This window comes from Impatiens glandulifera, chromosome 4, assembly GCF_907164915.1.
Source record: "Impatiens glandulifera chromosome 4, dImpGla2.1, whole genome shotgun sequence".
NCBI classification, from domain to species: Eukaryota; Viridiplantae; Streptophyta; class Magnoliopsida; order Ericales; family Balsaminaceae; genus Impatiens; species Impatiens glandulifera.
Genome location: NC_061865.1, coordinates 45,202,379 through 45,225,603, shown reverse-complemented (window position 1 = coordinate 45,225,603; position 23,225 = coordinate 45,202,379). Strand labels below are relative to the sequence as shown.

The 23,225-nt window shown below is 31.8% G+C and overlaps 1 protein-coding gene and 2 non-coding genes across 4 annotated transcripts in view; 1 reads left to right on the top strand and 2 right to left on the bottom strand.

The window, feature by feature from the left end:
• LOC124935978 (cell division protein FtsY homolog, chloroplastic-like) overlaps positions 1–16,784 on the bottom strand; it is a 90,592-nt gene extending 73,808 nt beyond the window's left edge. For both annotated transcript variants that reach the window (XR_007099081.1, XM_047476424.1), the window contains exons 1-2: positions 16,438–16,784; positions 15,633–15,696 (exon numbers count right to left, since the gene is read on the bottom strand). Coding sequence is in view for 1 of the 2 variants with exons in the window: in XM_047476424.1 (XP_047332380.1) it covers positions 15,633–15,696; positions 16,438–16,443 (70 nt within the window). In the remaining variant the exon portion in view is untranslated. The remainder of the gene's footprint in view (positions 1–15,632; positions 15,697–16,437) is intronic.
• On the top strand, positions 12,522–12,594 carry TRNAA-UGC. Its single transcript has one exon. It is a non-coding gene; the product is annotated as a tRNA-Ala (tRNA).
• Positions 14,176–14,247, bottom strand: TRNAC-GCA. The gene has a single exon. It is a non-coding gene; the product is annotated as a tRNA-Cys (tRNA).
• Positions 16,785–23,225: the final 6,441 nt, after the last annotated feature.

Genomic DNA, 23,225 nt, shown 5'->3' with positions numbered 1-23,225 from the left:
TAACAATTTAGCCAGGCACAAAACTTGCCGTTTGACAAACTCAAACCCAGGACCTCTTAAGGAGGCTGGGGATATCCAACTCTTGTTGCCACTAGGCTAAAAGAGGGGATGGTCAAGATATTGTAAAATAAAACACTAATAAATAAATAATAATGGAAGATTAGAAACGAAATAAATAAAAATAAAAATATATTGTTGTGAGATATAATGTTGTGTTTAATTCCTTGCAATTAAAAAATATAGCTGAAAAGGATTGAAGAAATACAAGAAATCAAAAAAGACTTAGAGTTTATTTTTCAGTGATCCAGTTATAGCAGAAACTAGGAAAAAGCGTTACAGCAGGGTCATCTAACGCTCATCAACCTCCAGTACTAATCCGAAGGCCAGGAATGAGTCATGCACACTAAATAGAAAAATTAATTGTACCTTGACGGAATGCACAGATATAGTTAGTTGCTAACGGATCGCTAACAGTTAGTTAACGGAACGTCATAAATTGTGGGAGAATAGAGAACTTCACTATTCATCTTCTCTAATGAAGAACTCAAGAACATATTGATATGGATGAACAACAAAATCGTAACTTTAATCTGTAACAAATTAAAGTTACAACGACACAACGACCAGACCGTGCTGACCACAATGACACAAGGACTTTGCCTACATTGCTAAGATCCATTTTTTATGCCCAAATCTCGCTGACTTTAATCTGTAACAAATGAAGGATAATATGGGGATTCAGTTTGAGTTAGATTAAATTAAAGATTAGGATTGGTATAAATAGATTTCTAGAGTCATTTAGAATTAGTTAGCAGAAAATATGAGAGAGAAAAAAGGTGATAAGAGGATCTTATTTTTTTCATTCTAAAACTTGCCACAAAAGGTGATGATCATCTGCGAGTGATCAAAACTTGAAAGAAACTTGATAGAAAGTTACTCTAGGAATCTTTCTACGCTATCTTTAAGTGACAATTTTATTTGTCATTAGAGAACGCGATTGAAATTTTTTCTAGAATACTTTAGTTCATATCTTCTTCATTTCTTCACCAATTCTTGTTTCGTATGTTTGCTTATAATCCTAAATTTACCTATGAACTAATTGCTTAATCAGAAATTAAAGAATTAGCTTGTTGAAGATTCATCAAATTTCGAACTTGGCTGAAATTTTTAAATTGTCTCCTTCAAGTGTAAACTTGAAGGATAAAATATTTTATGAACAATTTGAAATATATTGGTGAAAAAAATATCATGTGTTGAGATTTGATGACTGTCAAGAATGGTGCAAGTTTCGTGAATTTGTTTTCTTAAATTTAGGTTAAGCTTGTTTAGTAATTCTCGTTTTGATTTAAATGCATAATTGAGTTCCTAGTATGATTTCTTGTTGATTAGAATAATAATAATAATGATTTTTATGATCAATTTTAAATAATTTTTTGGATTCAAAATAATCAAATCACAATTTGATTAAAAGAAATATGTATTTTTAAATAAATTAAAAATAATTATTTAAAAGATTATTTATTTGATGAAAGAGTCACCAATTAATTTTTTATTTAAAATCAATAAAACATTTTATATATGTATATAAACGTATATTTGATTAGAGATTATTTTAAATTCGATGCTTGGTCATACTTTGAAAAAGGCTTTCACACTATATCATTTATATTCGTTAAAGAACAGTCTTTACTTTATATAATCTTGTCTTTAAAAAAATTAATTTTATTATATTTTATTTGATCAATTATTTTTTAAATCCTAACATCACAGTCTTTCATGCATGTAAAATTGTAAAATAATATTTAAATGTTGGTATTGTGATCGAGGGAGATGATTCTTGAGAAGAGTACCTGAAAATATTAGTTTAAGATGTTAGAATTTAAAAATAAATACAAACAAGTTATAAAAATATTTTTTTATGATGATATTTTTAAAATTGTTTCTATTTTTTTAGATTTTTAGAAAAAAATTTGGGACTTTTATTTTAATAAAAACATTTTTTTTAATTAAAATCCCAAATAAACGGGTCCTAGGACCAGTCCTCTCATTCGAGGGTTTCGATCCCTCGGTCGCGGTCTAAGATTCCTCGATTGGGTGTAGGGGAGTTCTCAGTTGAGGCCGAGATTCCTCAGTTGAGTGCGAGGGATATTCGGCCGAGGGAAGGATTCCTTGGTCAGATGTGGAAGACCATCGGTCGAGTGTAGGGGAGTTCTCGGTCGAGACTAAGCTTTCTCTGTCAAAAATCAAGCCCATGCTAAAAGATATGAAACAACCATAAAAGATCTTACAGAAACCATTGTCGAAAATACAATTCTCCTACCGACAGAATTTTTACATATGTTTGTCTTAATGTGTACTAGTCATCAATAATACCACTTTCAACATGGCATCCATTTTTCATTGATTGAAAATCCCCTACGTTGATCGAGGTATGCTCTATTTGCTATAGCACTTACTTCCTAAAAACAAAATGAAGTAAACATATTTGTCTAAAAAATATCCCGAAATAATGATTTTGGGACCCAAAAGGGTAATCTCGGGCATTGAAAGCAACATTATACTAACTGTAAAGATATCAACATTATTAATTACCTCTTCTCCACATCATCTTTATTTGCAAAAATGAACCCCCATAATGATTTCATCTCGATTATCAATATTGAGTAGGTAAAAGGAAGATTAATTTTATTGCATGTTAGTAACCATATACGAAGATTGAAGGCGTGCTAAAATTTGCATACTCCTCGCGGGATTTTTTTGAGTACCCATTTTTTTATTACCGAATTTGTGGTCTTTTTCCCTTCTATTTCTACATCCACCACCAATTGTGGTCTTTTTCCAACACTAACCACCATTTGTAAATAATTTTCCTCTACGGGTACCACCATTTTGAGTGTTTTTTTGACTAAAAGCTCCCCATCTTCTTGTACCATTAATTTGAGTTTTTTTACAACACTAACCACTATTTGTAAACGATTTTCCTCTTCGGATACGACCATTTCGGGTGTTTTTACAACTAAAAGCTCATCTTCTTATACTACCACTTCGGGTGTCTCAGCTTCTACAATGAGTGTTTGATCTTAGAAGTATTTGTGGATTGCGTCCCTAAGACGTTTATCGTTGTCCATAGCATTGTATAAGACGTGGATCGAGTTGTCATACAATGGCGATGTGTCACAAACAACACTTAAATCTGCCAACACTTTTGTGGCTTTGGTAATGCTCTATGTAGATGTAGCAATCTACATCAAGGAATCGTTAAAAATATGCATCCTTGTTTTTTTCTAAGGTGTTGCCTTCTTAGGCATCGCCTTCTTAGTTGTTGCATTCTTAGGCACTGCCTTCTAAGGCACCCCCATCTTCCACTACATCATGTTGAGGCACCCCCCATCTGCCTCTACCTCATGTTGAGGCACCCCCCATATGTCTCCTCATTCTCCTCATTCTCCTTGTTATCCACCACATCTGTCATCTTTAGAAGAGGTGGAAGTGGAAGGTGTCCAACTTTGCTTCCACGTTCAATCCTCCATTTTCCAATTTTGTTTCCAACTTGACCTTCAAAATCATGAAATCTGTTTTTGTACTTGCAGATTTAGAGTTCTGAAATCTATTTTAGATGTTCGTAATATTCCAAAGTTTAATTGGTGCAAATTCGTACTTCAAGGATTAGTTGAATCATGCGAAAAATTGCAGGTGAACGAAAAATGACATTTCGAAGGACCACAGACATTCCTTATCGTAAATAATTTTTTTCATCACTACTTTATTTTGATGGTTGTAAATGTAAATAATTTTATGATATTTATTCCTATAATATATGTATGTTTTCAGCTGTGCTACTTGTATAGGGTTAGCAACCCTGAACTCCATGATGAGTGACAATTTCCTATAGACTCCTAAAGGCCTTCAACTTCGTATTGGTCTCATTTCCTTCATATTATATAATGTCCAACTCCCATCTAGGGATGTCCAATATGATTTGAACATCTTCTTCTTTGATTTTTACTTCCTTGCCACTTAGTAGGATGAACGCACATTGAGCACAATCAAACTGTCTAACGACATAACGTGAGATTTTTCTAGGGAATTTTGAAAGGAATAATGAGAGCCAAAACCTATGGTCTTCACAGCCTCTTTTTGTTGATCTGACTGTATTTGAAGAAGATTGAAAATGCCAAAAGACGAGGTCCTCGTTAAAAATATGTTGTGGGCTGCTTTGTTTTTTTGCGAGCGTTCAAGTGATTTCTCTTCTTGGGTCGCCTTTCTTTTACGTTTATTTTCTCAACAAAAATAAATAAACAAATTAACAAAAAAAATAAATTAACCATGAAACAGATAAACATTTAAAATGTCCTAAAATGGTGATTTCGGGACTAAAAATTACCATTTTGGGACTACAAATCACCTAAAATAGTTATATCAGAACGTTTAGGTCTATTTCAGGACTAGAAATGGTCATTTCGGGACAAGAAATGGACCTAAATATTTTGAAATACCTCGAAATCACTATTTTGGTACTAGAAATGGTGATTTCTAGTCCCGAAATCACCATTTTAGGACTAGAAATAGACATTAACATTTTAAAATACCCCGAAATTACCATTTCTGAACCAGAAATAAAATGGTGATTTATAGTCCCAAAATGGTGATTTCGACCAGAAATCACCATTTCGTGACCAGAAATGGACTTGAACGCTAAACCCTAATCGCTATAATATCAAAATCAATCTTTTATAACCATAATCAAAATTATTTCTATAGCTAAACCCTAATGGCTAAACAGAATATTGATATCAAAAACGTTTTTACGCTAAACCCTAATCACTAAAATATTAAAATATCAAAATCGTTTTTGCAGCTAAACCCAAAATATTGATATCAAAATCATCTTTGTTTCTTAAAAGATGGAAAACATGGTGTATTTATTTTACCTTGGAGTCCTTGGAGTCTTGTATGACGATGAACCTGGACGATCCTGAAAAGAAGAGAAGTAGTATGAAACACTTACCATTTTCAATCAAACGGTGATGAAAAGAAGAAGTCGCTAAAGCCGGAGAGCAAGATATCGCCAGAGAAATAAGAGAGAGATCACCGAAAATGAAAGGAAGAAAGAGAAGGAAAATGAAACGTTTCTTTCCAAATATTATATATTTTTTAATTAATTTTTTTAAGGCTAATTCATGGGGGCAACGTGGTAGGCCATGTAGGATTTGTGGCCTTGCTTTCACTGCCCCTTCGCCGAATATATCATTTTCCTTAAGTTTGATTGGAAGCTTATAAATGACTTTATGATTGTTTTCAGATCAAGAAATCGAACAATCGAACAATAATCAAGACTAACTAAACTGAAATATGAAAATTTCAATTTAAATTTATAAATTTAATTACAACATGAATGGAAGCTTATAGTAATTTTGAGAACACTCAAATATTTTATAAGCTTTGTGATTAACCAGAACCGAGCCTTAGAGACTTATACAATATTTCCTAATTTTCAAAAAAAAATTGAAAATTTTAATGGCGGATTTCGTAAGAAATGGATTGAGGCTTAAGATTTTGATACTTGCTTTCGGTTTACCTAAGGGGTATATATAGTCTCATTAGGTCAATTGATCGATCAAGTGGATCGAATTTCAATCAAAACGCCAATAATGGCTTTTGTCTGTTGTTTATTCAACTTGATCGTCCATGCGATGATGAAGCCTATGATCATAGGTGAAATGATCACCAAAGTAGGGTGATCATTTCAGCCTTTGAATTAACTGATTTGGTTAATTATTGATCGAGTTCCAATTTTGAAAAATTAAAAGTTTCAGTCGATTGTCATTGTTGTTAGTCACGAAGAAGACAACTAGAAGACGAAACATCGTTGTTTCGGACTGAAATACAAATTCATGAGCATTCTGCCCGCGTTCTGTCAGCGCTTCATTGTGTTTGGGCGTTCCTCAACGTTCGGGCTAACGGTGCGCGTTAGTTGATCCGTTGTTTTGCGAAAGGGCGTCTCTTCTCTTGTAGCGGGCGATGCGACTAGTTATTGGGTGTTGGATGATATTTCATCGCTCATCCGATGGTTGTAGGGTCTGTAGTTTCTTTTAATTCTGGTTGCAGCATATCACAAATATTTTCCAGCCTTAGCCCTTAGGGCTTGTTTGAAATTGATTTTTTTTCATCTTTTAGATTTTTTTTCAACCTTCAAAATATTTTAAATGAATATAATATTTATTTTGCATATTTTTTTATTTATTTTTTTATATTTTGGGGCTTTATAAATAACTAATTTTGGATCAAATGGATACAACATTTATCCTAAATTATTAATTTTAATTTCTTTTGACCCTTTAAAATTAATTTGAGATAAAATAATAAAATATTTTTCTCAAATTATTTTTTTTGCCTTTATTTTAGTTGATTGGGATTTAATTACCACAATAATTATTCCAATTAACTATTTAATCATGGTTTGACCATAATTTTAATTATCTTGAATTTATTTATTCAAAATAATTATTTTAAAATTTATAAATTGGGTAGGTAAAATTTTTGTGTTTACACACATCATTAGTTTGGGTCGAATTCAAGTAAAATTGGTTATATTTTGATAATGTACTATCAAAAGGGGGAAATGGAAACTTTTTTGAAGGAGTTGAATACATGTAGTTGGAATTAGATTTCTTTGACTTTTGATAGTTGACCGAGCTAGTTCAATTTGGACTTCAGTTCACACTTGAACTAGTTTATCTAATTCAGTCCCTAGTCCCCTATTTGTTTAGGGGTTTTGATATTTTATCATTCTTGATCTTAGGAGGCCTGAAATTCTTTTTAAAAATTTGAAAAATAGAAAATGACTTAGAATAATTTTCTAAATTTTATACAACTCAAAAATATCGATTTGGGGCAACATGGTAATTTACCTCATTTTGCCTAACTTGTAGTATTTATAACTTGTGTTATAGGTATCCGAAAAATATGAGGTAAAATCCATAATGATTCTTGAATTATTTCTGAATTTTTGATGTACTAACATTAATTTTCGGACACATTGTAGGCTTAGTCCATTTTTGAATTGAATCGTTTATCATTTTTTCCATATTTTGTCACCTACTCTACAAGTACTTTTTCTTAACCTAAATGAACATTTTACTTAATGATGTCTCAATCTAGATGAATGTTAGGACTAGAAAGAACATTCCTCCTTTAGATATAGGTTAGGGCATAGGTAAGGAAATAAACGAGATTAGGTTATTGATTTAAAATAAATAAAATGTGTGTAACTTGTCATTATTATAACAAAAAAGGCCAAATTTGTTTTGTAGTAGAGACTGTTCTTTCGGACGGGCATATGGGCCATAACACAAAAAAATCTTTTCCCACACGAACCCAAGGCTTAGGACTCCGGACCTATGGCATGTTTGGTTCCACTTTTCAAAATCCAAAATTATTTTTGTAATTTTGGAACCCAAAATTATTTTCTACAAATCCCAAGTGATTAGAAAAATGATTTCAAAATATTTTTGGATTATTTCCACAAAAAATATTTTGACTAAGGCATGTTTGGTGTTTATTTCTAAACTTAACACCCTTAAAATGACTTATATTCTTTAGGTATATTCTTCTTTAGTTATCATCAACAACATGTACTAGCATTTAAATATTGTTGTTTCAATATTTTAAATAACGCTAAAACATAAAAACATAACTAGAACCGGAAAAATAATCGGTTAAAACTTAAACGTTATATAAACGATTTTCAAAAGTCAACTTTATAAGTAGAGACCATTTTTAAAACGGGTATAAAGGATGAAGCGTAAAAGCCTTTCCAAAGTATCATCAAACTATGAGCTAAAAGAAAATTTGACAAATATGTTTGTATATGTATGCCATTTTTATTGATTTTTCAAAAATTAATTGGCGACTCTGTTTCAAAATAAATAATTTTTGTAAATAATTATGTTTAATTAATTTAAACTAACGGATTTCTAAAAATTAAATTATAATTTTATAATTATGATAGTTTCCGTGTAAAAGTTTTATTCTTTGCAGAATACTTCTACTCTATAGACAGGCATTCGATTCATGATATTCCATTACTTTTTTTATGTCATTTGGCTTTTTGACTTCAAAAGCAACATCTAGACCCTGCTAAAAATGACAATCTAAAACCTCACCTTTCCATATGCCGAAAATCACAGTTCCATCAAATATTTCTCCCGCAAACTTCAGATTTGACATTGGGGTCCTCGTCCAGGATGACTAAGGAGTTGATGCCCCTTTTGAAGACTCAGCCTCCATGCCAATGACGAACCTTCACTTTGATACCACTTGTTGGGGAAAATTTACAAAATAAATAAAGAAACATAAGAAATAACGCACTAACATAATTTGATAACGGAGTTCGGCCAAAATTTGCATACATCTCTAAGCACTAAAGTTATCTATTAATATGAACAAGAGATACAAGTATTGGATGCAATAAACCAAAAGGGGGAGAGTTTCTTTTATAGACTAAGAAACTTCCCTCACTCTCATCATCTTCCAATGTGAGATTCTATTCTAATTGTGAAGAGAGTTTCTTTTATATACTAATAAATTTTTATCACTCCCATCATCTATTGATGTGAGATTTTAATTGTGCCAAAAACAACATATAAGTCATTACAGTTTAGTTTATAAGACATTATAGTTCAGTTTATAGATATTACAATTCTGGTTATAAGACATTACATTTAAATTTATTTAACATTCCAGTAGTTTTAAAAATATTACAGTTTAGTTTAAATAACATTACAGTTCAGTCTATAAGACATTACAGTTGAGATCATAAGACATTAAATTTTAGTTTATAAGACATTACATTTTAGTTATTATAATATTACAATTCACTTTAAAAAATATTAAAGTTCATTTTAAATAACATTATAGTTCAGGTTATAAGACATTACATTTTAGTTTAAAAGACATTATATTTTAGTTTACATAATATTAAAATTCAATTTTTAAAATATTACAATTAAGTTTAAATAACATTACAGTTCAGTTTATATGACATTACATTTCAATTTATAAGACATTATAGTTCAGTTCATAAGACATTATAATTCAGTTTATAAGACATTACAGTTCAGTTTAAATGACATTACATTTTATGTTATAAAAAATTATATTTCAGTTTATAAGAAATTATAGTTCGGTTTTAAAACAAATTATAGTTTAATTTATAAGAAATTACATATCAGTTTTTAAAAACGTTAAAATTCAGTTTAAATAACATTAAAATTTATTTAAATAAAATTATAGTTTAGTTTAAATAATATTTTTTTTGGAAAATAAAAATAGGACAACGGATTAAGTATGCGCAAAAATTGTCGTCTAACGTGTTCAAACCTAGGAATTTATGGTTAATATTCATCTCTCATTACCACTAGAATAAAAGAAGGGATATGTTTAAATAATATTACAGTTTAGTTTATAAGATATTACAGATCAGTTTATAAGATATTACATTTTTGTTTAAATGACATTACAGTTCAGTTTATCAAAATTACAGTTTAATTTATCAAACATTACATTTTAATTTATCAAACATTACATTTTAGTTTCTCACACATTACAGTTGATTTTATCAACATTACCATCAGTTTAAAACAATTACAATTCTCTTTATAAGAAAATACATTTTTATTTAAATAACATTACAATTCATAAGAATAAGACATCATTATTAGTTTTAAAAATATTTAATGTTAACGTATTCAGTATTTGGAGCTACTCTACCTTGTTCGTGGTAGTCGTCTTCTTTGTGGTTGTTTTTTCTTCACGGTCATCTTCTTTTTCGATTTGGGTTTTCATAGGAAAATAGAAATCTATAACTCGATTATGTGAGTTATTTTTCGATAGGAGAAGACTATGATTTGATCAAAATCGAAAAAGAGCGTGTTTTTTTTCTTTTTTTCCACAGTGACAGTCAGGTGGGAGAGTCGCTCCCCTATCATCACTCATGAATTAATGTATAATTTTTTCTTTCAAACTAGCCCCTTAAATTTCCAAGATATAATTAGTATTTTCTTTTTATTTATTAAAGTTTTCATTTTTGCTTTGCAAATGTGATAAGTAATGAGTATTGTTTAATTTCTTTATTAACAATTAAAGCTAGATTGATATGGATTTTTGTTTTGTTTTTTCTTATGAGTTTTATATAAATTATCTTTAAATCAATCATTCAAGGTAGAAAGTTAACATAAATTTAGAATTATAACCTCTACTAACTAATCCACTTAAATTACAATCAATCACTATCATTTCAATTAATAAATTACTTATTTTAATAGTTAAAATATTTGAATTTTTTTATTATATTAATTTTTTAATAAAAAATTAATATAATAATTAAACAAAATAAAAACTCATTTAGATTTTATATCAAATAAAAAATTTTGAAAAAAATATATCAAACAAGCTCTAAGAGATAAATTGTAATAAGTATAATAGTAACTAGTTTCAAAATAATGTTTTTTTAAAAATTTAGTCAGAAAACCACTCCACACATTACTAAGATCATCTCCAATCGAGTTGCATACTCATATCCAATATGGGATTTCAGCTCCAACCGAGTTGTATACTCATATCCAAAACGGAATTTCACCTTCAACCGAGTTGCATACGTATACCTAAAATGGAATTTCTTATTTTCTCTCCAAAGCACGTATATATGCGTTCCTACCGTACACAAACACATAATTATTTATATATATAATAATTATAAATATAATTATAAAAATTACAAAATACATTACAATAATCCAAAAAAAATATAAAGTACTTGATAAATTAAAATAATACACAAACACAACAAAATAAAAATACACTACAAATTATGAAACAAACAAATAATATTTAATAATTCGACTAATCCGCATGACTTCCTCCAATATTATTGAAATATTGACCAAATATATCAGTTTAAAATGCAATTTATTGGACTTGTTGAGCTATTTTCTCCAAAATGCGGGTATGTTCAACTTCAACATATGCACGAATTATGAGATCTTTTATACAACTCACATCTTGAAACAAAATTCTATTTTCATCCCTTACTTTTTACATTTCTAGATGGGATTGCATTTGGTCATTACTTTTTTTAACTCAGCAAAAAGTATTGTTTTGTTCATGAATGGTATTGATGGTCGATGATGAATCATTCATCTTTCTTTTCAGTTTGGCTTTCTTCACTCCAATAGATCACATTCTTTAATAGATCACATTGCAATAGATCACATTGCATGATTAATCATTTATGGGAAGAATACAACAATTCCAACATTTGAAAAATTATTTCCTTTTTACGAACAATTTTTTATTTCAATCTTATATTAATTTTTTGTCTTTTATGTATGGTAATTTTTGAATTTTTAATAAATTTTTATAATTAATTTACAATTAATTTAAAAATAATTAGATGATATTATAATATTGTGGTGTACTTTATAAGTTTGAAAAATATATGAGGTAATATTAAAAAGTTATAAAAGTTGATGTAAAGAAGAATATTATAGAAATTCTTTTGAGTTTGAGAATGGGTTTTTCGATTGGAGAATATTATTTTTTGATGTGACATTTATACCAAAAATAAGTTTAAAAATGAATTTTGTGGTTAGAGATAGTCTACAATATCAAAATGATACTTTTTGAGAATCCAATTACAAAACAACAAGTGTCCCCAATCAAAATTACTCGCAGAGAAGTAAAAATCCCAAGAAAGGTCATCTCTTACTTCAACTACACAAGGTAATCCAACATATCTAATCACTTAAGGTAACTTTTCCAATATTTATTAAAAAAAACTATCATCTCTTAAAATTTGAACCTAAGTTAGTATCATTATTCATTTTTAAAGTTAAAATGTTTTATATCTCCAATTTTCCTTAGATAAATAAAAAGAGCATATAACATGTTTGACCTACCATAAGAATAGGATGCTTCTACTGCATATATTAACAGAATTAAGCAGTGATAGGTCAAATACCACTCATTTCCATAGGTATTTCGTCTTCTACTGTGACCATAACCAATTTAGGGGCAAAACAAATTGCCACCCTCTTTTCACATGCAAGACATGCAGTCAGTCATCCATACAAAGAAGGCCATTCACATTTAAAGCACTCTTTACAAGAGTTGGTTGGTATAATTGTTAGAAAACTTACCAACTATTTTCCAGACTAGCTCCTCGTACCACCACCAAAGATCCAATTATTTCTTTCTCCGTAGATGAACCTATTTAATACTCTCTTAGAAATTATTTTACTACTTTTTATAACTTCTTAATATTCTCTCATAAAAAATAATATTCTATATCTTTAATATTTTCTTTCTAATTAAGATTGGTAACAATAATATGTGCTTTATAAAATATATTGAAAGTGTTGGTATAAATTATAGAGAACTATGAGTTACATGAATTATAATAAAACTATGGCCGAAAAACATTTAGATTTTGTATAATTATTCATATTTGAATATTAACACATGGGGATGTAGCTCAAATGGTAGAGCGCTCGCTTTGCATGCGAGAGGCACGGGGTTCGATCCCCCGCATCTCCATAATTTTTTTATTTATTAATTTCATGTGGTTCAAATGCTTACCTCAAGATGATCACACAAGACTCATAAATTTAAGTTACCTAGTGTTGCCTTGACAGTTTCCTACAGCTGCCCTAAATGTATCACCTGCCAGCAATTTCTGCCTTGACAGTTTCCTACAGCTGCCCTAAATGTATCACCTGCCAGCAATTTCTTGAATTTAAAGACCAACCAAGATAAAAGAAGAAATCTCTTCACATATGTGCCAACTTTCCTCCAAAAGAAATGACCACATGGTTGACGTAATTTATTGATTATCAAAAAAATATATATCATGTACAATTTTTAGAAAAGGGCCCAACCGGGTTCGAACCGGTGACCTCTTGATCTGCAGTCTGAGCTATGGACCCATTTGTTCAAAAATGAAACACAAGACTGAGCTATGGACCCATTTGTTCAAAAATGAAACACAAGATTATGTGTCACTTCAATCTCAGTAAGTATCAAAACATATGTGTGCTAACATTTATTGATGATTTATCTAAAAAGGATTTGGTATATTTTTTTCCTAAGAAATCAAAAGTATTTGAGAAATTCAAGGCTTTCAAGTTGCTTGTAATGACTCATAGAGGTGGTGAATTCACCTATGTTGAGTTTAATGAATTTTGTTATTCAAATGAGGTAATAAGAAATCTCACAACTCACCATACACCTCAACAAAATGGCTTGACAGAGAAAAAAGAACATAACCATTATGAATGTTGTACGAAGAAGTATGCTAAATAAAAGAATACCTAAAGATTTCTGACCAGTTCAGTGGGGTGTACACATTCTAAAAAGAAGTTTCACAGCTTTTCTAAAGAAGAAAACACATGAATAAGCTTCGAGCAACATCAATCCATCTTTGTGACATTTTAAGATTTTTGACAGCCTTGGTTTTGTGAATATTCTAGATCAAAGGAGGGTTAAACTAAATAAAAGAAGACACTTCATTTTTCTTGGAGTAAGTAATGAGTCCAAAATTTATCGAATATATGATCCAATCTCCAGGAAAATTGTAGTTAGTAAAGATGATGTGATTGAAGAAAATGAATATTAGGATTATGATTTGAAAAGTTATTTTCAATTAGATTCTTGATCTAGAATGGGAAGAAGAAGAATGTGATACTGAATTAGATTAAGATACCCGATGCTGCCTTGGCATTTTCCTTTTCAGCCACCACAATCTCACATCATGTCCTCTCTACCCAAATCTCTAGATGATCACTAGCAGTGGCCCTAAATGTATCACCCGCTGCAAGCAATATCAGGCAATTTAACAGAAAAAAACAATGTGAAGCATGCCTTTGAAGGATACAATGTAACTTATATAATGATCAAAGGATAAAAAAATAAATCTCTTCAAAAAAATATAAGGATGCTAAGCTGAAAAACATTGTAACAACATACAAGGCATTAGTTAGACTATTTCACTACCACTTCTAAGGATAACTATTCACCTTTTTCCCTTCCTTCTTTAACCTATGTGCAAGCTTTCATGCAAAAGAAATTACTACATTCTTGACTTCATTTCTATCAAAATATCATGTAGATCTTTTAAAAAGGGCCCAACCGGGTTCGAACCGGTGACCTCTTGATCTGCAGTCAAATGCTCTACCACTGAGCTATGGACCCATATGTTCAATTAACTTCATTTTGTTTTAAAGACGAAAAACAAGGTTTTGTGAGAGGTTGTGAAATTTAGATAGAAATGCTCTATCGAATTAAGATTGAATTAATATATTGTAACATATGTAAAGGTCATATTTTATTAGATATAATTAATGTCATCAACAAAAAATGTTAAATGGATCCTAATGGAAACAAAACAAACATGCAGCAAGAGATCACAATTTCTTCAGAAACAAAGCATGGCTATGCGTAGTTTGTGGGTGAAAAGTTAGTGAAGCTATGAAAACTCATTGTTTGTTATAAAAGTAAAACTTAGTCCAGAAAGAAAGAGAATGAAAGTCACCTCATTGAACTCCCTTTTGCTTGTGGAAGCATATGCAATCCAGTTGTTCCATCTAGAACCAAAAGGATCTTCTGTAAAAGTTCATCATAAGACGTTGGATGTCTAGCAAGTTACAACATTCCTAGATAAAACCTGTATTATAGGGTGTGTTTAATAAAACTGAAAAATCAAGTACTAAAGGTTGAATACTGAATTTTAAGTATTCAATTAGTTAAGTGACTGAAAATTAAATGCTGAAAAAACTAAATAAAATTATATAAATTTAATTACTTTGATATTTTGATTTTGGTAAAATATGGAACTAATGTTAGAAAGTACTTAAAACTATTTTACCATTATTGTGAAATAATTTGATAAATCTGCATGTGTTAAAGTTGTCTTTAAACGCTCTTACTCTATTACCAAGTTAAATAGTAAATAACTTACCGAATTATCAAATTTAGATTATTAAGTGATTTGTTAAGTGATTTATAAATAACAATCATCAAATTAACTTAATACAAAAAAGTACAAAATCATTTAGATTAAGTGATATGTTTTCAAACATCACCTTAGTAAATATTTGATTGACATGATCTACACTATAGAAAGTTGAATTTCTTTAATGCTTGAAAATGCACGATTTGTAACATATGTAAAATGAACTTAGTTACTGAAAAACTGTTAAATTGGGAATTATTTGAACAAAATAAAGCAGTTTGCATCTTATTTCACCCAATCTCGGCTTTTGTCGGAGGATTCATGTCAGAACTATAGACTTATGCAATGTATCCTTTATAAATCAAATTTCTTGAAGATAATATGTAAACTAGTGGAAATTGGACAAAAGAAAAGATAAATTTACTGCGTACATGACAAAATCAGAAGACTTACATTTGGTGCACCAGAAACAATTTTGGTTACCGTTTTTTTGCTAGCAATCAATTCTTCCATCAAGCTGTAGTTAGTGAGTACACCTATACAAGAAAAAGAAATAGTTGCTACATCATCATTAGAGCAGAATTACAGGTGATGATGGAATATAATTTAAGGTTCAAATGCTTACATCCAGATGTATGACTATGACACAAGACAACATCAACTCCTTGCTCTTTACCTCTTTTCACAGCCTGTGAAAAACTATCAAGGAAGAACTTAAGAATGATTGCCAGAAGTTTTGTCACCAACAAGATAGGCTAAACTAGATAAGACATACTCATAATCTTAAGATACCCTTTTCAGCCACCACAATCTCACATTTTGTCCTAAAATTGAATAGACCAACACTTCTACTCACAAAATCTAGATTGGAAGCTACACATACAGAATGTTAGAGGCTTTACAAAATTAAACTTATCCATAATCAATGTTACAGCAGTTATAGCAGTTACTTTAAGGAGATATCTATATGTGAAGTGGAGTATTAATGGTTTTGTCATATATTACAGAAAACTTCTATAATTTTATTTTAACCATTAAAAAATGGTCAACAGAATTTCCCCCAAGCCAATACATGTTAAGATCATCATTTATATTGTTCAGCTAGCCCATTAGGTTAACATCAATTTTAGCAATTATGATGATATCAAGGATCAATTTGTTGATCATTTAGTCATCAGTAATGTTCTAGTTGGTCAGGATTAACAAGTCAAAGAAACCTGGTTTTACAACTTTGCTCAACAATTCATGTTCCCTCCCCCATAAACACTAAAGGAAGAAATAAAATCTTAACCAACCTATTCAACCCATTGTTAGAACAGTAACGTATTGTAACTTTTCATTCAAGAACTCAGACCTCCCTCTCTCAGTTTTGTTGTCAATTTATGACTTGAAATGTTAAGGAATTATAAGGGCAGAAGTGTCTTACTTACATCCATTAACACCTGCAATCATGATCAAGGCTGGTTTCCTTGTATAAGACACAAATGCTTCCAAATTAGAACACCACATAGCAATGCATGTAATATCAATGTTACAATATCACCAACTTGAAACCAAGTTGAATCTCTGTTTTCTTTGATTTCTTAGTTAAAATGTCCAGCACACTCCTTTTCAAGATATTCTACAAAGAAGATAAACTTTAAACCTAAATCAGTTAAACTCCCCACGATCTTAACAGTAATCTTCGGTCCAAAATCAGCTACTAGCAGCCTTCAAGTATGAGATAAGACACAACATTTTCAAGAACTAATCATCGCATAGAAAACACTCTCACTTTTTAAAGCATGCTACTGCAAATCCGTCAGATAATCCAACATTAGAAGATAAGAACTAGCAACAAAATAGGTAAAATTTTCAGTTCAATCCTTAGTTAAAAATAGGAGCAAAAAGAAACGAAGAAAGGAATACCTCTTTTAATTCATCGAGGAAGTGAACGGTGTCGAAGAGATTCCAAGTTGTCTCGAGTATTTGAGAATCCAGAAAAGAGCTTATCAACGTTGTTTTTCGCCTTCTCCTTTATAAACCTGACAAGGCGGGTGCAGATTCCAGTCTGGCCAGCGGAACATCTGAACCGGGAAAGGCAGGACCGACTGGTCAGAAATGAGGGGAACTGGTTAGGAGGAAGTTTGTACACGTTTATACCAATGAGGGAATTGATTGCATGATGAGATGAAACAGACGCTATTTTGATAATGGATGAGAGACCGGAAAAGGGAAATTTGAAGAGATTTTGATAATGGATGAAATTCTAATGACCCCGCTTATAAACTTTACAAAAATGACTCTTGCCCCCAGTTCGTTACATATTACACGTGAAAAATTATATAATAAGCGTATTGCAATGCTCCTTACGCGTATTATTAATACATTCAACTTTCTAGTTCAAATAATTATCGTTTAACTATTTTCAATTGCAACTCAAATAATTTTTTACTATGATGGAGAGTTGAAAATTACGAGTGGTGTTAGTCATTTTAATGCAAAATCATCCAAAGGTTTGAATGTTCCCTAAATTCTACATAACTTACGCTACTAATGTTGACAAATTTAGAAATGATTTAGTTTTTCAAACCAAGTATAATACACCAAGTATGGATGTCAAATTTTCTACTATAACTAATATCAAACAAGATATGGATGTGAAGTTCTTTAACATAAACAATGTGTTGGGTCAAATTATTTTGACTAAGTGTTGAAATAATTTAACCATTGAGATTTTGATGATGAAATGACTTATGAGTTTTGATGCAGGTGTATCGAAATCATACTTCATAAGACTTGGCTCTAATGAGGGTCAATACACCGATTTTGACATTAGATGCATAGAATTAGACGTACAGTCTAACTCATCGGAGTTAAACGTGTAGTCTAATGAATGCATAAAATTAGACGTACAATCTAACTCATCGGAGTTAGACGTGTAGTCTAATGAATGCATAAAATTAGACGTACAGTCTAACTCATCGGAGTTAGACGTGTAGTCTAATGAATGCATAGAATTAGACGTACAGTCTAACTCATCGGAGTTAGACGTGTAGTCTAATGAATGAATAAAATTAGACGTACAGTCTAACTCATCGGAGTTAGACGTGTAGTCTAATGTATAAGGAATTAGACATAAGTCTAATGTATTCGAAATTAGACGTACAGTCTAACTCAGCGGAGTTAGACGTGTAGTCTAATAGACTTGTAATTAGACGGATGGTCTAATAGATATTCGGAATTAGACGTGTAGTCTAATAAATGAATGGAATTAGACGTACAGTCTAACTCATCGGAGTTAGACGTGTAGTCTAATATATTTGCAATTAGACGGATAGTCTAATATGTGCGGAATTAGACGTGCAGTCTAACTCAGTGGAGTTAGACGTGCAGTCTAACAAAAAGTGAAAGTTAGACGTGATTCTAACTCCTTCAGACAAGTCTGAGGTAGAACCGGAATTAGACGCGCAGTCTAACTTAGTGGAGTTAGACGTACAGTCTAATGGTTATTGGATAATTAGACGTGTAGTCTAATTAGTAAAAGTTAGACGTGAGTCTAACTCCTTCAGACAAGTCTGAGATAGAACCGGAATTAGACGCGTAGTCTAACTCAGTGGAGTTAGACGTACAGTCTAATGGTTATTGTAATTAGACGTGTAGTCTAATTAAGTGAAAGTTAGACGTGAGTCTAACTCCTTCAGACAAGTCTGAGGTAGAACCGGAATTAGACGTGTAGTCTAACTTAGTGGAGTTAGACGTACAGTCTAATGGTTATTGGATAATTAGACGTGTAGTCTAATTAGTGAAAGTTAGACGTGAGTCTAACTCCTTCAGACAAGTCTGAGGTAGAACCGGAATTAGACGTGTAGTCTAACTCAGTGGAGTTAGACGTACAGTCTAATGGTTATTGGATAATTAGACGTGTAGACTAATTAAGTGAAAGTTAGACGTGAGTCTAACTCCTTCAGACAAGTCTGAGGTAGAACTAGAATTAGACGTGATGTCTAACTCTGTGGAGTTAGACGTGCAGTCTAATGGTTATTGTATTTAGACGTGTAGTCTAATTCTATTAGACCATGCAGTCTAATAGACTCGGTTATTAGAAGGAGATGTTTGATTTCATTAGACTGATTTTCACAATCCGTCTAACTGAAATACGTCTAATGCTCATTTTAAGCAGTATGCTTGAAGCTAGCATTCACCTACCAACGTGCTATAGCTGTACCCTACTCCTGCTCCACTCTCTAGTGAAGATTAGTACAACAGCTATATGCAACCAACCAAGGAATGCCACGTAAGAGAATTTTCCTCACATTACTTGTTTTGAAGGTACATCCCTGATGGAATATTCGGCGCACTACCAGTGATGTACGACCACGATTCTTGTGCTCAGAACCTGCTGTGTACAATGGAGGTTTTCCAATGGAAGAGTTCCACGTATCATTCTAAAAGATTCGACCGTTAGCTCCTGCTCAGTATTTAACAAATCTAAAGGACAACGGACAATCTGCCTTAACAAGAAGAACTGCTAACCTTACGAACTTGCCGATCTTGAGAGAATTCAAGCCTTTGAATATTCATACTGTGAAGCTGCTTTCTGATTGTACTGTGTGTGAAACAAGAGAGAGCTAGAATCAAAACAATTTTTGCTGAGTGATATTCTTCATTTTGTAATTGAACAAAAAGTGTTATGTTCAATAGTGAACTAAATGTGTGTAAACTGTATTTGATTCGAATCATATTATAGTGAATCCTTTCGGTGGTTGGAAGAAGGGGTGACGTAGGAGAGTTTCTCCGAACATCCATAAACAAATTGCTGTGTTCTTTCATTTCTGTCATCTTTTCATATTTCATCTTGTGCTTCAAACCCAAGTAAATAATTCCGCCTTGAATATGTTTCAAGTGTTTACAAGTGTTTGTGTAGAATAGAAAGCGAATTAAATCCTTAACATGATTTTTTTCAACCCATTTTCCATAAGCCTTCATTCTTAGCCAGACCCCCGTATCTATCCATAAAGCCAATCCTATCACAATGTCAATCCACCATTGCACTATATTGTGTGTCTTTTTAGTAGAGAAGTCACTACCTAGAAACCCAACTCAAGAAAGTGTAGTGGTTACAGAAAATCATGATCCTGACGTATTCCTGATATTTTAGCAGCATGAAGATGTCTTTGAAACTCAAAATGACATATTAGTAAATGAAGAAGACCCATGTTTGCGTTTGAATGAGGGGTTAGTGATTGGGTTGCTAGTAACCCATGTTGGCGTCTGAATTAGGAAATTGGTGATTGAGTTACTAGTATCACACCAAGTAGTGATTGGATTGCTACTACCAAACCAAGTAGTGATTGGGTTGCTAATACCAATCTAAGCAATGATTGAGTTTCTAGTACCATACCAAGTAGTGAAATCCGATACCTAAGACATTAACTTGTGAAATCATATTGGAAGTGAGTACGTTGTTTGAGAATAAAAAAGAATTCAACTGAGGTTACATAAATATGCAATGACTAATCATTTTAAATTCAAAGTGTAGAAGTCAATAAAATATCTTTGGTATGTGAAATGTTTGGATGAGAATTGCAAGTGGAGATTGCGTACTGTGAAAATAAAATTCTCGGAGATGTTTGAGATTCGAAAATTTGTAAAAAATCACACATGTTTAATTATGACGAGGCAAGCACTATCATGGGTTATTGAGGAATGCAGGAAGAGTAAGTACATGGACCATCACCATGACCAAATGCCTAAGAAAAATAATGGAAGAAATGTAGAGAAATTATGAAATAAATATGAGTTATAATAAGGCTTGGAGATCCATGTAAATTGACGATGCGTAGAACTGTAGCGGATTTCTATGGTAAATTGACATCATATTTGTACATGTTAGAGATGAATTATCCGGGTACCATAACAGACATCTAGACAGATGAGCTCGTCCATTTCATGTATATGTTCATGTCCCTAGGCGTCTTAGTTAGGGGTTTCAGAAGTTGTTGTCGTCCTATATTGTGCGTTGATGTCAGTTTTCTTAAACACGAGGTTGGAGGTAAACTATTGGTGGCTATATCATTGGATGCAAATGAACAACTTTATCCTATTACTTTTGGCGTTGTTGATTCAGAGAATAATAACTCATGGCATATTTCATGCAAAAACTAAGAGAAACAATTGAGTCAGTCCTGAATCACATCTTCGTATCCGATAGACACCCAAGTATTGTCAATGCCTTGTGTGTGGTTTTTCCAGAAGCATATCACGATAAATGTACATAACACATCAAGATTAATATTATGGCCAAATTTAAAACTGATCACTACCACACAAAATTTGATTTGACTTCTCGCGCATACACAGTCTCAAAGTTCAATCGGCATTTTGACAATATCAAGACTAAGGACCCTCATATTTTCGTCTATTTGGAAGATATTGGGTTGGAGAGATGAAGTCGTACCTTTTTCCCCGGTAAACGATATAATCAAATGACAAGCAATTACGCCGAGAGTCTAAATAGTTAGAGCATGAATGCTAGAAAGTATCCCATAACAATATTAGCTGACTATTTAAGATTCACAATACAATAATGGTTTCATAATAGTATAGAAAAATCGTCCAATGACACAGAACGTTTATTTCAATATTATGAAAAGTTCATATGTGAGCAAGTCTAGAAGGTTAGATTATATAACGTCAATCCACTTAACTAATTTGAGTTTTATGCACATGATGGTGAATCTGATTTTAATGTTGACTTCAAAGGAATGACATGTAATTGTAGGGTATTTGATGTATCTGGTCTTCCTTGTACTCGTGCCATGGCTGATGTCCGTACCTGGAAATTGGATCCCTATAAGTTTTGCTCAAGGTAACCAATTTCTCACATGTTGAATCTATCTAACCAATTGCTCACATGTTGAATCGTTATCTTTTTCAAATATTACTCAACTGAATCGTGGTAGAATACATATGCGGAGACATGTTATCTAGTTTGTCATGAAGATGCTTGAGATATTCTCGAAAATATCAAACAACGAGTGTGCCTAAAATCACCTTTTAAGGTTAAGAAAGGATAGTCAATAACAAAGCGTAGGTCATCTCAAGATGAGCCTCGTAAGGTTTGGAGACGATGCAGCTCATTTGGTGGTCAAGGTCATAACAGGGCAACATGCAAAGTAGTGATGTCTACACCATCTATCGCAAGAGTATCATCATCTTAGCATAATGAGTCATCATCTCAGTAACATGAGCCTTTAACTTGAACTTGAATTTGTGATTTCATGTGTGGCATTTCCTTAAGTCCTCTAATGTTGAATAATTTTATGAATAATTGTATTTTAAGATTTTATGTGTGGTATTACCTTAGGTTAATAATTGTATTTTCTGCTTTCTTGTGTGGCATTATCTTAGGTTAATAATTGTATTTTATGATTTCATGTATGTCATTACCTTAGGTTAATGATTGAGAAATATGTGTGTTAATTATAGTATACTAATAAATAAAAAGAAAAAAAGAACATATATATCCCAGAGAAAAGGAAAAGAAGAAACTTGTAGCATACCCGTGATAACTCAAGGTATATGATTGACTCTCCTAATGCATTGTTAACCAAAATTATTTTACTCAACTTGTCAAGAGTTTCCTAATGGAATGCGTGTCGCCGCAATCGCAACCATCGAAAAAATATAAGGCTCCTTTGGATGGATATGCATTTACGTGGTTGGTGCTTCTCTAGTATGTATGTTACTCTTGGCGACTGACTTCATCAACAGTTTACGTACCAAAATTTATTGGTGTTCGGCAAGTTCTTCACTATCAACGACGCCATCTCAGTCGTAGTCTTGAAGATGCTAGTGGAATTAACTACCTTATAGTTTGGCGGTAGAGACCAACTCATTAAACTATGTTACACCACCATCATATATGTATGTGCCGATAGAGAAGGCACCAAATGCCTAAACAAGACAAGAACTAACTATACATTTAACACAAACAAATCACACGGGGATCGGCCCTACGCACCGGACACTAATTTTTAACACCCGAGGAATTAAATAAATTTCGTAAATAAATAAATTAAATGTATCGAAATATTAAAAATGAATACAGAAATAAGGCAATGTGGTCAAGATATACTAAAAAATAGGACAACACGTTAAGCACATATCCCGCAAACACACTTAACCATTTAATTAGGTGCAGAACTTGTCGTATGACGGGCTCAAACCTAGGACC